At 39.2% G+C, this 17,264-nt stretch overlaps 1 protein-coding gene across 1 annotated transcript in view; it reads left to right on the top strand.

Moving 5' to 3' along the window:
• Positions 1 to 17,264, top strand: part of DOCK2 (dedicator of cytokinesis 2) — a 395,355-nt gene that overhangs the window by 92,306 nt on the left and 285,785 nt on the right. Inside the window, exons 24-25 of the mRNA XM_054691629.1 lie at positions 9,777 to 9,847; positions 11,616 to 11,722. Coding sequence (XP_054547604.1) covers positions 9,777 to 9,847; positions 11,616 to 11,722 — 178 coding nt within the window. The remainder of the gene's footprint in view (positions 1 to 9,776; positions 9,848 to 11,615; positions 11,723 to 17,264) is intronic.

The following is a 17,264-nucleotide window of genomic DNA, read 5'->3' as shown; positions in this document are numbered from 1 at the left end:
AAAAGTACCTCTTTTAAAATAGCTCTGAAGTTTTTGCTACCTAGAAAGAAATAGGTCAAACCTGATATACTTCTAACAGTGAGAGTAGTTAAGGTGGCAGTGTTTCACATCATTCACTTTTTATTCTCAACACTATAAACTCAGATGCCCTATTGGGATTTGAGAGGTTCCTTAATTAACCAAACATACTGAAATCAAATGATGTCTAAAAATTAACAAAAATGTAATAAAATAAATTAATTGCCAAAAAAACAGATATACTTTGGAGGAAAAGGGCCCTCTAATTAGTGGTGCATGATGCTAATATGTGAACTCTCTAAATCTTTGAGAAACCTTCAGCCTACACCATTGTCTTATCAGCAAGGAAGCTAAATGAAGAGGCTGTTTCAGGGAAACGTCGTAATTTTCACAGAATTTACTTGCAAGTAAGGAGCTGCCAGTGGGTTGTGAATAAGAAAATGCAAATACATTATCTAAGTCAATGAGTTCATACAGATTGCGTCTTTTAATCGATGTTCTCCTTTTAGGTGCTAATTTACATATTCACTTTGCAGATTGTAATGTAAAACAAAGTTTGGGAATCATTTTGCTAACAGTTTCTTTTGATTTGAGTTGGAGAGGGAACTTAGTGTGTGTGTGTGTGTGTGTGTGTGTGTGTGTAGAGCCATGAAATGGCTTTTTGCCTTGTTCATCATTGATCCTCAGTACCTGAAACAGTACTAGTTATAGTTTATGCTTAATAAAAATCTGCCAAATGACTGAATGAACTACTTTGGGAGAGATTTTAAGACCTCCATTTTTATAGATGAAGAAACTGAAACTAGTAGAGTTGATACAACTTCTTCAAGTTTCCATGCTAGGAAGCAGAAATGCTTGGATTCAGGTCTCTTCTTGCATGGCTCTAAAGACCATTCTCTGAGCTGTCACAGCACATTGTTCTTTATACTGTATGTTTGGCACCTCCTGGAGATGTGACTGTTTTCTCTGGGATGAGTAGGGACTTCAGTCTTAAAATTTCCACCTTCTCTTCCCTCTTTCTGGATTTAAAACAAACAACAAAAAATATTCCCCTTACTTTTCAACCCCTCATTATTTTAAAGCCAAGGGAATAACAGGAACTGGAATATCATGAAGAAATGTATGACAGCTGGAACCTGTCACCTCATGGTGCTATAGTGGAAGCAACTGAGCTTCCAGAGAGACACCTACTTTATTGGGTATCAGGTGGGAGCCCAGAATTAACAGTTTGAGTGAGAGAAGCTATCGCACAGATTCACTTCTGAAATAGGCTCCCAAGAAGCTGAATTATGAGGGAGCAGAAATGTTGATGAATGGACAAAGCCACCCGATGGGGAGGAGTGAACAGATCCTCCTGGGATGTAGAGGGTTCATGGAGAGGGACCATGTGATCTTGAGAAACCTGATGGACAAAGCCATAATGGAACTGTTCTTTCCAATGCAGCACCTATTTCCCTATGATGAAGAAAGGGAGAGAGGTAACAAGAAGGTTGGGGGGGTAAAAGAAGGAGAAGAAAGAAAGGAAGTAAAGAAGCAGAGCTGAGCCAATAGTATTTACAGTCCAGAGGAGACCTGGGTCAAGAAGGTATTCTTCTTGATCAGTGGTATGGCCTCATATTGCTCATTAAATCTCAGTGTCTCAGTTTCCTCATCTATAAAACTTTATTGTTTGGGTGAGGATCAAATAAACATTGTCTGCAAAAAAGCAAATTATAAAATTCTATGCAAATATGGTGGAGAACTAACATGATTGCTCTGGTTTTGGCATGAGTCATTTAACTCAGGTTCCTTTTGTTTGGGTACCTGTGATAGAAATGCCTGTTTTTCTTGGGATTTGGTCCAGATTATGCTGCTTTCTCCTTATGCATTTCTACCCCAGCACCATGGAAAGGGACTTCATTCTTTTTTAATTTCTCTAATGGCCAAATTTAGCATCAGGAATTTACATAAAATCAGTAATGCTGTCCACCTATTTCTACAGCTGTTGAAAACTGTAAAAGAAGAAATTAAAATCATATTCAAATACGGAGAGTGATACCAATTGAAAAAAGTCATTGCTGTTTTAGGATATGAGGAATGGGCTAATGAAGGTAGAAGAGACCATGTGATGTCAGCTAACCTGACACACAGAATAGTCTATGGGCTTAGCCAGAGTTTTGGATTTCTAGCCAGAGAACTGGGGGTACAGTGAAAATTTGGCATCCGTACTTGGGTGTGTAATATTGGGCAAATCATTTCAATTTCCAGGGCCTCCTTTATCTTTTATAAAATGGATTTTATAAAATCCTAATATAGAGGATTATTTAGAGGATTAAATATAGTGATATATGTAAGGCATGGTTTATAGAACCTGTTACATGGTTCAATTTAAATGGTTTTAAGTCATGTATACCTCTCCCTCCTTCACTTCATTATAAAACAGAAATGTGTAGAGGTATTTTACTAGAGCAGAATGTGAAAGGGGCTATTTGTGTTCCTAACTTTGTCACATGGGTTTAGACACTGTTAAGATACCCAGTCATCCATTTAGATCAAGAAGCACAGATATAGATTTCAGAAAGAATAAATTCACAAACATGGACTCTATGAACAAAAAAAAGGAGACTAAGTTTCACCTGGTGAAATAGTACAAGACCACTGGGCCTTGATTCTGAGTCTGCATGAGGTGCAGTGGGAAGAGAGCTAGGATTTGTTCACAATATTTGCAATAAGTGTGGGTGAGCTGTGGAGTAGGATACCAATGATTGGCATTCCTTGTTCAGCCTTTACGTTTCCCACTGGGGAGCTGCCTGTGGTTGAAAATCCTAATTCTTGCCTGCTTTAGTTTGAAGTAGAGTGGATCTGGTTTAATGTCAGCAAGTTATTTCTCACTCCTAAGGCTCATCTGGCTTTTGTGAATTGCTTTCTGTAGTTTTCCATATTGTTCAGAATTGGCATATCAGCAGCTCACCCAAAACTGGGGAGAATTTAAAGTCAGCAGTTCAAAAAGGGAAGAAAGAACATTAAAAACATCTTCCATTAATTGAACGCCTACCATGTGCCAGGCATGAAGCTAGGCTCTTCATCCTGCCAGAGATCTGCAAGGCATCAGTGTGCAGTGTCCACGAAAAGCTGATAGAGTTAAATAATTCTTCACAAATCATATATATCCCTAGTGGTGACATTAGGATTTTAGTAAACCAGATCTCTTAAATCCAAAGTTAACATTCTTCTCCATGCCACAAAGAATAGGTTAGGCCAGGGATTTTGATGTTTATTTTTTCAACAATGGAGCATATGCTCACAAGTCCCTGGCAGTGCTGGCCCCACAGCCATTGTTGATAAAACTGATGGTGGGTTGAGAGGGTAAACACCACATACTCATGAACTGGATGTAGCTCAAATGTGAGTAAAAGCATTCCATGATATACATCTGTGCTTCTATAATTCATCGTAATGCTGGTGCAGGTAGAAATGAATGCATATGCATATTGAATGGCATGCATGCTCCCTTGGTCATCATGATGGCCTCTGGAGTGCCCAGGAGGGCAGGGGCATGGGTTATATCTCCAATATCTGAACAAATGGCTGGGCTGTCATTTAATAGGCACTTGAATGTCTTTTGGCTGAATGAATGAATACTGTTTTCCACAGTTTTGTGTTTTAGCATTTATTGTGTTGCACCTTAAGCTAAAAGCTTTATACACACATATACACACACACATATATACACGTGTATATATACATGTATGTATAAGTGTGTGTGTATTGTTAGCTCCTTTGATTTTTATAAAAACACCTTATTAAGCAAATAGTCTTCCTATCATTACTTTATAGCTGAGGAAATGGTAGCATAGAGAGGATGAACAACTTAATCACAGCTAAGAAGTTTAAGGTCTGAGGCTTGAGTCCAGACTTCGTAAGTCCAGAGTTTGAGTTCTTTATCACAACCAAGCACAGTATCAATAGTTTCATTAAAGAATGAAATCTCTGGCAAAATTCCAGGTGGGCAAGTAATAAATGATAGCAGGTCACAGGAAGATGGGCAAATGTTTGGGCCACTGTCATGAAGGGGAGCTCATTAAGGATACCTCTTCCTTTTCTTTATTTTCCTCACTAATTGATGTAAAATGTTCAAATGTGTGAACTAAGGAAAGACCATGGTCCTTTCTTGAGTAGCGGACCTCACTTGAATACTGACTGCCAGAGGCAGGAGAAATGAGGTGCAATGTGTAGTAACAGCAAAAGTGGCAGTTTTACCTCAAACCTCTGAATGATTCCATAATCTTGTCCCCTTCTCATCCCAGAGTCAGCAATGGGGATGATGAGTTCCAATGAAGCTGCTACCATCATAGCAAAAACACACATTTTTCACATAAACACTATGAATTATGTGACATGATTCCCTTCATCCTCCTGATGAGGAAAGTGGAGCACAGAGTTAACTTCCCATAGGCCTCATGGAGAAAAGTGATCCCCTTGGCCTTCTGTCAACAGTCTTCCTCTTCAGCCAGCTGTTTTAAGAACTGAACTCTCTGTCTTCCTGCAAGCCTTAGGTGTTACAGAAAGCATGGAGATATGTTCTAGAACTTGTTGGTCCCTCTTCTCTTTCCTTGAAAGATTAGTGACGAGGCTGAATGTCTCAAGAATTTCCTCAGGGACAGCTCAGAATCTCTAAGGAAGCTGCCTTCTCTTGTCATGTGGTGGTGAATTCTTGTGACATTTGATTGTCCAGTTTCTTGGGCCTTGACCATTCATGAGTTGACTAAAATAAAAGATGGAAAATTGGTGGTGTGGGAATATTGTCTGTTCTCTGAAATGAGAAAGGTGTCTAGTGTTCTTGTAAGACTGCCTGTCATTGCAATATATGTTTTTCTTGTCCAGAAGACTGATACAGTTCATGCTTACAGTGCATACGTGTGTGTGTGTGTGTGTGAGTGTGTGTGTGTGTGTTTGTGGAGAGAGAGGGGGTGGAGAGAGAGAGAGAAAGAGAGAGGCTTGCAAAAACTCAGAAGAAAATTTCCCTTTGAGTTTGAGGGAGTACAGCAGTCTGGTTTTTAAAACATTTACTGTTTCTTAGCAGCCCAGGGTGATCAGTTGTGGTGAAGTCCATCTGGAAATCAATCCTCTCAAGTGTCCTCCTGTGACTTCTCTCTGGTTTTGGGTCTTGCTTTTTTTTTTTTTTTTTTTTGAGAGCTGGCAGAGGAATCTGGAATTGATGATTAATCTAGGAAATTCACTTGGTGCCACACAGTAAACTAATTGCTGAGCTGGCAAACAGTTTCCTGGTAGCCATTCTTGCAATCTCCATATGTATATATATACAGTAGGATCCTTAACCTGAGGGATGTTAGAAAACCTGTACCTTCACAAGGTTATCCTCATAAAAGGGGGAAAGTTCTATATGTAATCCTCCCCACCCCCACCCCCACCTCCAACTAGCCTTCTCTTTTCTATCAAACCTCCACTTGCCAAGACAGGAAGCCTTTCCTAGAACAAGGTGGGCAGTGGCAGAACACACTGTTCCGGGGCATGATGGAATCAGGTAAATATTTTTGCTATGCTCCTAATTATGTGGCTTCTGGAAAATTATTTCACCTCTCTGTGCCACAGCTTCCTCACTGGAGTAACAGTATCTACTCACAGAGAATGAATGAAACGAGATCATGCGTGCACAGTATTAGACATTTATAGTTTCCAAAGCAGTTGCTATTTTAAAACTCTATGATTGATGATCCTATTTTATGCATATTTGTCCATAAATACATATAAACATATGTGTGTTTTTTCTTAAAATTTATGTGAAATATAGGTCTTAAAGGCTGACATGTTCTAGTGTCCAGACTTAGAAACATGGATGTCTCCAGAGGGCCTATGGCTTAGCTGCTCTGCCATCTGGAGGTGCTTAGTGAGAGCACCGCTAAGCTTACCTGCTCTTACCTCTCACAGTTGCAGCAGTGCTGTGTGGAGGGGAGGACAGTGCATGGGAACCCTGGGGCCAATGCTGGCTGTGACAACAGGCTTGGCAAACTTCCTGGGTCAGAAATGGGCTGTCCCCATTAGAAAAGAAAACCACAGGCCTGTCACTTCTCTGTGAGCTTGCCTGGACCAGATGGAAGTTTAATACTCTCCAGTTGAGTTGATAACACCTTGTGATTCGCAGTGTGACAGCTATTCAGTTTGTTTTGCTTTATTGCCAGCCCAGCGAAGGGAAGCTGGAAGGATTGGCTCTTCTGTGAAGCAGCCCTTCTCCCAGCCCTGTCCAGCAACTCCCCATTAATGGATGAAGCATTTAAGTGTGAGTGTTGATGTTGACTTCTGGTGTCTGCTATTCTTGCAGCATCACTCCAAAGCCCTGGAATGATTTGCAGCCCTTGAAAGCCAACAACTTGCTATAGACTCTGAAGTCCTGGCTCTCCCCAATTTGCTGAGGGTTTTGTTCTCTTACTTGATTTTAATTAGGATGACTAAGCATTATACTTTGTGCAGACACTGAGGAATGAGGGCAAGTGCTTGAGAGCTAAGATAAGGATCCACAAACATCCCTTAGGAGCCTACTGTGTGCTGGACATTACACCAGGTGTATGTTATACTTTATTTTACCTCTTCTTTACCTCATACAAAGATGCCAAGACTTATAGGGCAAAAAAATAGGCGTAGGCACACATAGATGCCCGTGGAGCACTGGGTGCATGCAGGTACCAAGTGGAACACAGATACACGAACATGTTAACTATTTTCTTATCATATATCTTATAATAAATAAAATCTCTGTATAACTTGGAGCCCATTAGGACCTGAGATTCTTGCCCTGGTCCCGGTAGGCCCAGAGTTCTACATTATTTGACATAAAAGTAAATAAAGGACAGTTTGTTCTGAGTGCTTAGACTGGCCTCTTCAGGGCATGTACCCAGCACATGGTATCTTTGCAGAGCTTAGACGGTATAGACTGGCTGCCCATGGGAGAAGTATGGCCTACAGTTGTGTCTGATTTGGCCAGCACAGTGTTCAAACAGATAAACCAAAATGATTCATTCTTTGGATACAGTATGGGTTCATACCTCATCACTTCCCACTGGCCTATGTTCATCCCATTTTACTCTTTTCTGTTGCTTGCCCAGCCACATAAGGATCTGCTTTTACTGTATGTATGTGTTTGGTGTTTCCTGATATTGATTATTGACCAATGAAGAGGAAATAATTGTATCCTCTGACTGCCTGGAGGAATATCATAATGCATCTTAGCATATTAAAATTCTGAAAAAAGTTCTGTAGTTATAAAAAAGACTCACTGGTTTGCTTTTGCTTAAGCTAGAGTTTCCCAAGATAATACCTTATCTTATGTGATTATTTTATTGCAAACCCTTCTCCTCACAGAATATCTAACATCATCCTATAGGACATGGGTGTCCCTATCAAGCATAGTTTTGACTTTGGAATCTTGTTATCTCTTGTCATTTGGATTTTAAAGAATAAAGAATAAATCTCTCAACACAGAAATTCAATAACTAAAAAGAGAAAGTCTGACAAATCTGGCAGCATGCAAATTAAAATCCTTCAGTGCAATGAAAGATATGATAAACAAAGTTGAAAGACAAGCAATAAACAACAGGACAAGCAAGAGGAAATTCTTAGAAAACATGTTACTGTAAAAGGGTTAATAACTGTACACAAAGAATCCCACAACCCAAGAAGTAATAACCCTCCCCACCCCCTTAAGAAAGGCTATGAACAAGCAATTTAGTAAATACAGATGTTCAAAAGGCATGAAAAAAGGTACCCAGCAGCACTAAAAGCCAAAGAACTACAAATTACATGTACAAATTATGTATCAGATTAGCAAAAATTAGAACCTGTATTAACAAATGCTATCAAAGTTATGTGAAAAGACAGTAAAAGGAAATTAGTTACCACTTTTTCTATGGTAATAAAACAGTGTTTCCTAAATTATCTATCCATCCATCCATCCTCTATCTTTATGAACACACACATTTTGATGCATTAATTCCTTTTTGAGCAATATGGGGATTCTTTTTTTTTTTTTGTATATGATAAAGATTTTTTTTTAATAATAAATTTTATTGTTATATTCCCCATACAATTGTAGCCCCCCAATATGGGGATTCTTACAGGTACACAAACATGTTAACTATTTTCTTACCACATATCTTATAATAACTAAAATTTACAGACAATGGGGAGCCCATTAGTAGAGGAGGGAATTATAGAAGCCATGGTGTGCCCATATGAGCATGACTGAGTTGCAGTGAGAAATGAAGAACACATTTTAGAAAATGGCAAGCAAAGATACTGGTGATATATGGTTAGCTGTACAAGGCAAATTGCAAAACTATGTAAATTACATGCACATGCATGCACAGACACACTTGGGCTCATGCACAGAATGTAGGAAGGAAACTCACAACCATGTTGACATTGGTGTCCTGGGGAATCCATTCTGGTTCTGAGAATATGGGAGATGGGGAACAGGGATACCCTCATACCTTATCTTAAGTGAATTTGTTTTATTTCCAACATGTTTTACTGATATTTAAAAATCATAAACAACCAGGATTAAAAAAAATGGAGACATAGAGAGGGACAGTGGCTATTTGAGTAAGATGGGCATATAACTTAAGGGCTATAAAGAGTGATTCTAAAAGGAGTGATTCTAACAGAAGTGTGACTGAATCTGAATCCTGGTTCTCCTGCTTATTAATTTTATGACCTTGGGCTCCTTTATTGAATATTGATCTGTCAGAGGTTTCTTATTTATGAAAATAGTGTTTTCCTTTTAGGGTCTGAAATAAGGTCTAGCAAAATAATCTATTATTGGTATTCAGAACACTGTCTCCCTGAAATTTCTCAGAGAATAGTCATAATAGTTATTTATTTTATTAAGAACCTCAATTATATTGGGCTAGGAATACAATTTTCTTTAAAAAAGGAATTTTTCTTGTTTTCATTTTGTTCTGATTGTTAAAGGGTGATACATGTTGACTATGGAACTCATGGAATATATAGAAAAAGAAAAAGAAAATTAAAAAAAAATGCAGTTCTGTGACTTACAACTTCTGTGGAAATTGTAATGTTCCTCCTGCTGCTTAGCAAATGGTGGTGTCGTGTGTATGCAGGGCGGGGAGAAGGGGATGCTGGGTGTGTCTTCACACCTATATGCATCAGTTAACTTGCAAAGAAGAAAGAAGCTATGTACCACAAAAGCACAGCTGTCCAAACTATCTTGTGCACAAAAATATGCCCATTTTTTTTCACAAATTGTCCAGGGAGAGAAAATATAAATAACACTGCCCAAGCCGTCCTTGCCACCAACATTATAACTTAGACACGTTACCTTCCAATACTCACTGAAAGGGAATGTAGTTATTACATGCTGAGTTCTAAAAATATGCCTGACTCTGTTGGATCCCTCACATATTTCATTTTCAGTCTTCTCAATTCTCCAAAATAGGTATTATTTCTGCTGCTTTACATAGATGTAAATAGACACATCAGAGAGGTTAAGTGTTTTGTCCAAAACTGCATGGCTACTAAGGAGTAAAACCAGGATTTTATTACAGGTGTGTAATCTCAAAGTTCCTTACCTTCTTATGTGTTGCTGCCTCCTTAAAGCTAGAAATTATGACTTTCTTCTGTATACAAAGAAGTATAAGTTGATGTTTCAATCTACATACAGCCTTGAATAGCAGCGCCTGGGAAACAGGATCATTCTCCCATGTGGGATGTGGGCATCATTCATGTTTATTTCACTTTCCACCTAGGTGGCAGCTTTAAAATACATCCCATCTGTCCTTCATGATGTGGAAATGGTTTTTGATGCGAAGCTACTCAGGTGAGAGTTTATGTACTTTCCTAGACTCTGGGTTGGCAAACCAAGGGTTCAGAAGAAAAGGAGGTCTCTTGTGTGGAATTCCAGATGGACACCCAGCTTGGGAACAGGGAGGACACATGAAAGTAGCTATACACTCAGCTTCCAGTGTAGAATTTTATATTTTAGTTTCGTTGTGCCAGACTTTGGTGAAAACCAACTATTAAGTGAGTATCCATTGGTGATGCAAATGGTACAGAATTCAAACATGTAGTTTTAAAAAGCTGATGCTTGGTATAAATGTCTCTGTTTCCACTGGACTTAAAGGCTTTTTGAGGTTCTAGTCTTTGCCCTGCAAGCCCTGTAGTAGCAAATGGAGAAGAGCCTATGGATATCTAAAGGGATAATGAAGACGGAATCCATTCTGTTTTCTCCTTAATTCCATTCCTTTCATAAGATGAACACACTTTTTTCAATGTGGTTATGCTGTTATAATAGGGACACTGGAGCCAGATATACCCTTTTCTTAATTTTTTTTAAAATTCATTAAAGTTCCAAGAGTTCAAATAATTTTAACTTTTTTAAAAAAATTAACTTTATTTATTAAAATACTTTGAGGTTTTCTCAAAGAGTAACAAAGATAGTACAACATGCTCTCATGCCTTTTACCCAGATTTCCATCATGTTACTATTTTGTATAACTATGATATATTTACCTAAACTGAGAAATTAACATTGGTACTGTTCTATTCACTCCTGCACTCTGGACTTTATTTAGATCTCATCAGTTTTTTTACTGATGTCCTTTTCTGTGCATATGGAAAAGTTCTGCTGACTCCTTCCATCCTTCAGGTCTCAAACTAATTGATAGCTTCTCCAGAGAAGCTACCTCTGAATATTGTAAATAAATTAAATTCCTCTCCAACTCTAAACCATTACTCTCTGACATACTCCCTATTTATTTCCTTCATTACATCTATTGCCTTGTATTGATTTTTTTGCTTCAGGTGTTGTATGTCGACGTCCATTATAATGTTAGTCCCAGGCCAGTGAGACTCAATCTATTCTAATCGGCTGTCACATCCTAAGTTGATGCTCCATAAGTACTGGAAAGAATTAATGAGCACAATGAGCTTATTTTGAAAAGTTGACAGGACCATAATTTCGTTTCGAGGGTATTTTCATTTTCATTCTATTTGGGAAGAGCTTTGTCCTTTTTAATGTCTCAAATTATTTCTAACTTAACTTTTTATAGTTTTTTTTAAATTAAGGAACATTTTTAATCTTAAGATTTAGAAAGCACTACTGAGAATAAAACATTAGCGAGTAAAATGGCATTATAGTGAAGTCAGAACCTAGTTTTAAATCCTTCTTTCTTTGAATCTTGAACTATGTAATCTTCGGAAGGTTAGCTAATTTTTTTAAACCTTAGCTTTTCCACTTATAAAATTGGAATAAGTATTGGATCTACCTCATAGAGCTCTGAGGTTTTAATGGCTCAAAGGATGTAAAGTATAGAGCATGTGCCTGGTACACTAAGGCCTATTTGTATTATTTTCATATTTTCACCTATCTGGGAATGCTATTAGTATTCACCACCAGCTACACACATTTACTGAAGGCTTACTATCCACCTGACACTATGCCAGGAATTGGGGGTAGGGAGCAGGATGTACATCATTTCTGCCTCCACAGAACTGCAGAGTCCACAGTCCAGGAACCCTGTAAGTGTAATGAGGTAAGCGGTGCTGGTTTCACAGGCTCTTCATGCTCTTGTTTTTCCTGTCCTCAGCCAACTCCTGTATGAGTTCTATACCTGCATCCCCCCTGTGAAACTCCAGAAGCAGAAGGTCCAGTCTATGAATGAGATAGTCCAAAGCAACCTCTTTAAAAAGCAAGGTGAGTGCAAAGCATCGTCCTAGTTAGTCAGGTATTGATGTGTTTGTGTTCACAGGACAGAACAACCTTCTCTAGCAGCTCTCTTGGTCTGAATAATCATGAAAAGTAGCAAGTAACTAAAAACTTATATATCAGAATCTAAATTTATTTTAGGAACATTTAGGTTGCATTGTTTGTTTTTCTAAGAAAGTCTAATGAGCTGGTAGGATTGAAGTCAGATAATTCAGGTCATACTGCTGTGAGGTTTTTTCCCCCATTTGGTTAACACTTACTGTCAGGGGAAGTAGGTGATGTTCCTTTTTGTAGAAAGACCTTGTACCAGAGAATTTCTCAAAATTTGAAGAATGTAAGAGTAAACTGGGGAGCTTGTGGTTAAAATAGACTCCTGCAACCCATCTCAGAGATTCTATTTGAATGAGAATTTACTATTTTTATTTATTTTTAGTTTTCAAGTGTGTAAATTGTTTTTGGGTAGGTAATGCATTTACATGAATCAAATGCAAAATGTGGAAGGGTAGAGATGAAAGGGTCCCTGTAGTCCTACATAGTCACCCCCACACTTTCTCCAGAGGCCCAAGAAAGTTCTACTTTCTCGTTCTATGGACAATCAAATGCATATAGTCTATGTTATCTCCTGGTCTCTTAATATTATCATTATTGTTATTACTCAGTAATAGCATATTATACAGCTTCACTGGGCTTTGCCTTTTTTTATGTAATGATGTTTTATGGAGAGCAGGGGGCAACAGTGTATTAGGGCAAGAGTTGTGGTCAAAGTTTCAGTTAGCCTAAATGACCTCTGGTAACCATTAGTCCTCTGACATTTAAGAGCTTCAAGGTTCTCTGTTTTTGAATCAGTCTTCACTACTCACCTCATCTCCAGCCACACTTGACAGTCCTGACATCACTCAGGTATGTAAGGGTGGAAAAAAAAAAAAAACATTTGGGGGTGAGATTGATTTTTGTACCCTTTCCAGTTTTGAATTCCTCTTTGTCCATACTGCTGGCAGTGATAAGATGAGAGGCAAACTGTACAAGAAACTGTAAGTGACAAGAGATCTTAGAAAGCAGAGAATCAGTCATCAGCCAGTTGAATTTTATTCAGAAAGTGAAGCTTGAATATTTATGCAAATTGCTTGGTAATCACAGAAATATTCAAGAACCACTTCACTAACCTCCCCAACCCCATGCCTGTTTAATATGTTACATACAAAATTGCTGTCTGAATCCTACCCCTGCAGTTAAAGATAGGAGAAGGGCATGGAGAAACAAGTGTGGGTGTTGTGATTTTATATTCACATTTATAGTTTCTTGACCGTTTAAACAGATGTATGGTGACAGATTAAGGCAGCATATATGTAGTTTCTCTGTGCAAGGCCATTTGTATAAGGTGATTTGCTACTAATCCTGGTGAGTATTGTTGCACTCCTTGCATTACTAGGATTTTTCTATATGAGTCTTCCATGGCTTTCAAGTTCTGGCTTGCATAGAAGACAGAAAAAGTTGCCATCAACCAGAAGGTTTTGAAATATGCTTGCACCTTCCTGCCCTAGCAATTCTTTCCTGGGCTTCAGATGGTGTCGCTGTAGGGATGAATTGAGTCCTGTGCTAGGAACGTGATAAGGATGACTCTGCACTGGCAGCAGAGTGTGGGTCCAACTTGGCTCCCCTTCATTGTTTAGAGCCACCTTCTTTGTTAGGGGCACAGCTTAGCATCGAGGTCAGATGGAAGTTTTTTGCCATTCTAGATTGGGCATGTGTTGGCAGTTCCACCCTGGTGGAAGCCAGAGTAACTCCATTACTTGAGTTACCTCTTCTGGGCTGGGCAGGGGGCCCTAGGGGGTTAGCATAGTCATAGGGCAGGCATGGCATCTGTTCCTTGATGCTTCTGCTGTGTCCCTGAGTTTCAGATTCAGTAAAATCCTTCTCATTGACATTAGCTGTACACCATTAGTGTTTTACAGTTGTAAAGGAAATGAAAAATATTATTTTTTGAAGATTTATTTACTTATTTATACAAGTACTGGTACAGTCAGAAGTGTGGGAGGATGAGAGAATTCACCAGAGCGGGGAGCAGAACAGGCAGACTGACGAAGTACACTGCTGAGGGGAGCAGTAGGCGCAGCAGGAGAGGTCTTCGTGCCATGTGGGACCCTTGCCAGTGGACAGGGATCAAACCAGCACTGCAGAGGCTGCCGGCAGCTTCACAGCCCAGCGCTCAACCACTGCGCCACCAGGGAGGCCCAAATAAATCTTATTTTTAATACTTATATACACTAGGTGAACAGAGAGCCTTTTGGGGACTTTTAAATACAGTGGACTATTAGTTTGTCCCTACTAGGTTCACATGTGAAAGCTGTGTGCTCCTTTGCACAGCTTAAAGGTAACCCCTTCTCCATTTCTTAAGTACTAAGTGAACTATCTTCTCAAAATAGCCCTAAAGAGAAACTTTAGTTTACTCCCGTTTCTGATTCTCAAGTTCCAAATTAATATATTCAATCTTCATAAAAACCTACTGGGTGTCTGTGTTTCTTGGGTGCATAGTGCTCTTTGTATCCTTAAATAAGGTGAATTTAATTTTTTGACCAAGTCTGTACAGTGATGAAATCCCTCCTGTAATTCTCCCCCTACGAAGTATCCTGTGCCTCAGGGATGTGATTTACTTTGAGGCTGCACTTATTTAACTGCCAGATGTGCAAATTGCCTGGAGTACTGGCAAGGGCACTGGCTTGAACTCTACAGCCTGGAACATTTGTATTGACATCAAACAGCTGGGCCAGCGGCTTTTAGGCACTTTCTGAAATTTTGATAGATTATCCTATCAGATTATTTCAAAATGATCTATGGAAAAGAGGAGTAGGTTTACTGTTTAAAGGGATTGGTTCTTGGGCTGGTTTGGATTTTCTACCCCTTGTTAGCTGTGTGGCTGTGGGAAATTTACTTAACCTCTCTGATCCTCAGCAAGCTCAGCTGCAAAATGAGGAAAGTTTGTTGTGTGGGCTAATGAGGTGGACAATGCATTTAAAGTATTTATCAACAATATAATGTCCAATACTAAGTGATAACTGTTATTATTGGTGTTGTGGTCATTATTTCTGCTGCTCCTTTCATTTTCCCACATTCAATTCTGACTTTCATGTTCCTTATAGTAAGAGCCCCTTTGTGTTAGATAGTTGCACTTTTACCCTAAGTCAAGCTTCCTTGTTTCCTTGGAAGCTACATGTTTTTTCTAAGGGTCTGAGAAACACAGAATCTGATGACTAAAAGGAATTGTTCTGTGTGTACTTCCCATTTCAGTTTTGAACTGTCTCTCCCATTTTTATTTAATTTTATTTAATTTTTACACAGGGTCCATGTTATGTGTTCTTAGAAGTATTGGTCAAGGTGAGATGTCTGTGGCTTCTCACTTCATTCTTTAGCTTTCTTCAGATCTCAACATAGTCACATAGTTTGGGGACACCTGACAGGCACCATCTATGATGATTTACTCCTTGTAGCTCTTTTAAAACACAAGTGTGCATGAGCACACACACACATACACACACACACACACACACACACACACACACACCTTTTTTTCTCTCATGGAGGCAATTAGCTTCCACTAGCCTCAACTTTTACTTAGTATTGAGTAAATTACTTAATCCTTTTAATTATTAATTTTCTCATCTGTAAAGCAGGAAAAGCCTCAGAACAGGTCTTGTTGGGTTGCTGTGGGACTCAATGGCAAAATGTGGCATGTAAGCCTGGACAATGAGGGAGTCAAGAATGACCAGCAGCCAGTGTCTGACAGGGAGTGGTCAGCCCTGTGTGAAGGACTTTAGAGTTCAGCAAGAGGAGAGCTGAGAAATCTATAGAGGCCAATTCACTGTCTTCTTCAACCCAAGCTCATCCTTGCCTGGTGGTGATGATAGAGAAAGGATGAATAGATATGCCCTGAGAAAACGCTGAGGGGAGTCTACAGGATAAGCAAACCTTCTGTGCCTTTGGAACAGATTTGTCCCTATGAGAACCTAATTTCTAAGTAATGTGTCTTTTTAGTCTGATGCTAATCAGATGCACCATCTGGTTCAGTGTAAACTGCTCTAGGATCCACACTGCTAGCTTTTCTCAAATTCTAAAACAAACAAGAGAGAGAAAAAGAGGGAGAGATACAGAAAGACAGAGACAGAGACTGAATGAGACAGATACAGACATAGAGACAGACAAAGGCACAGAGATAGAGACCTGACAGAGGGAGATGACAGACAGACACACACACACAGACACACACACACTCACTCCTGACAGAAATTTGGACACTGTTTCAATGTTTATTTTCAGTTAGTGGGTTTTCTGTCGTAAACTGTATTGAAAAGCTTTTCTCTGAACAAAAAGCACCCAGTTTTCCTTTTATCAAGACATAGTATCCTTCCTTCCCCTCTTCTTGTCTGTTTCCCAGAGTGTCTAGAGCTGCTGGGACAACCGTTTCCAAATACCTGGGCAAGTGAGGGGGAGGGGGCCACAGATATCCATGCCCAATGCCATAGTGGGTTTCTCTTTTCTAACCATTGTAGCATTCAGCTGGGAATAGAGAAATCCTTCACTCTAGCTACTATTATTTAGCTTTGTAAACTTACATAACATCCCTGAGCCTCTGGGGTTTCAAAGCTGAAAATGTAAGGAATATTGCTGATAGAATGTGGACTTTAGATCAGATGATCCTTGTTTCTTATCCTGGTTTCAGCACTTAATAACTATGTTCATTTGAACACCTAGTCTCTCTGTTTCTTTAGCTACAAAAATGGAATTCTGTATATAAAACAACTAGCAGAGTGCCTAACCCAGTTGCTGCCATTAAAAGGCATCTACAGCGTCTATTTTTTTTTTTTTTTGTGGGACCCTCGCCGGCGGCCAGGGAACGAACAGGTGCTGCAGAGGCTGCGGGCAACCTCGCAGCCCAGCACTCAACCGCTGTGCCACCAAGGGAGGCCCTACAGCATCTAATATTAATAGCCACAAGCTTAATAATGACATTAACAACATCTTGAAGGGACATATTTTTTAAATGTCAACCATGTATTAGGTGCTATATAAGACATAAACATATATCAAATTCCTGCAACAACCTAATGTGACATAGGTGTTCTTATTCCCATCTGTAATGGGGAAACAGAGGTCTAAAAAATCAAGTAACTTTCATCCCAGTGAGATCAAAGATTACACACTATATTAAGGTATTGGTATATAAGACTATATGATGCTTGGGTCACAAGTTAATATTGAAATCTCAGTGGTTTTATATTGTAAGGGTTTATTTCTCTCTTATACAGTATGATTAAGGTCACATGCCTTTCATTCTTTCCAAAGCTGCAACAGCTGGTACAAATGGGCTCTCTGCAGTGGAGAAAAGTGGGAGAAGGAGGCATAATTGCCCTTAACAACCTCAGCCTGAAAGCGACACTTCTGATTCCATCCACAGTCCATTGATCAGAACCCTTCACATGTTCCCAACTTAGCTGCAAGGGATGCTGGGAAATGTTGGGGTGCACAAGAATCTTTG

This window comes from Talpa occidentalis, unplaced genomic scaffold, assembly GCF_014898055.3.
Source record: "Talpa occidentalis isolate TD23 unplaced genomic scaffold, MPIMG_talOcc4v2.1 talOcc4.9, whole genome shotgun sequence".
NCBI lineage: Eukaryota > Metazoa > Chordata > Mammalia > Eulipotyphla > Talpidae > Talpa > Talpa occidentalis.
The sequence above is the reverse complement of the archived record's forward strand: the minus strand, read 5'-3'. Positions and strand labels throughout refer to the sequence as shown.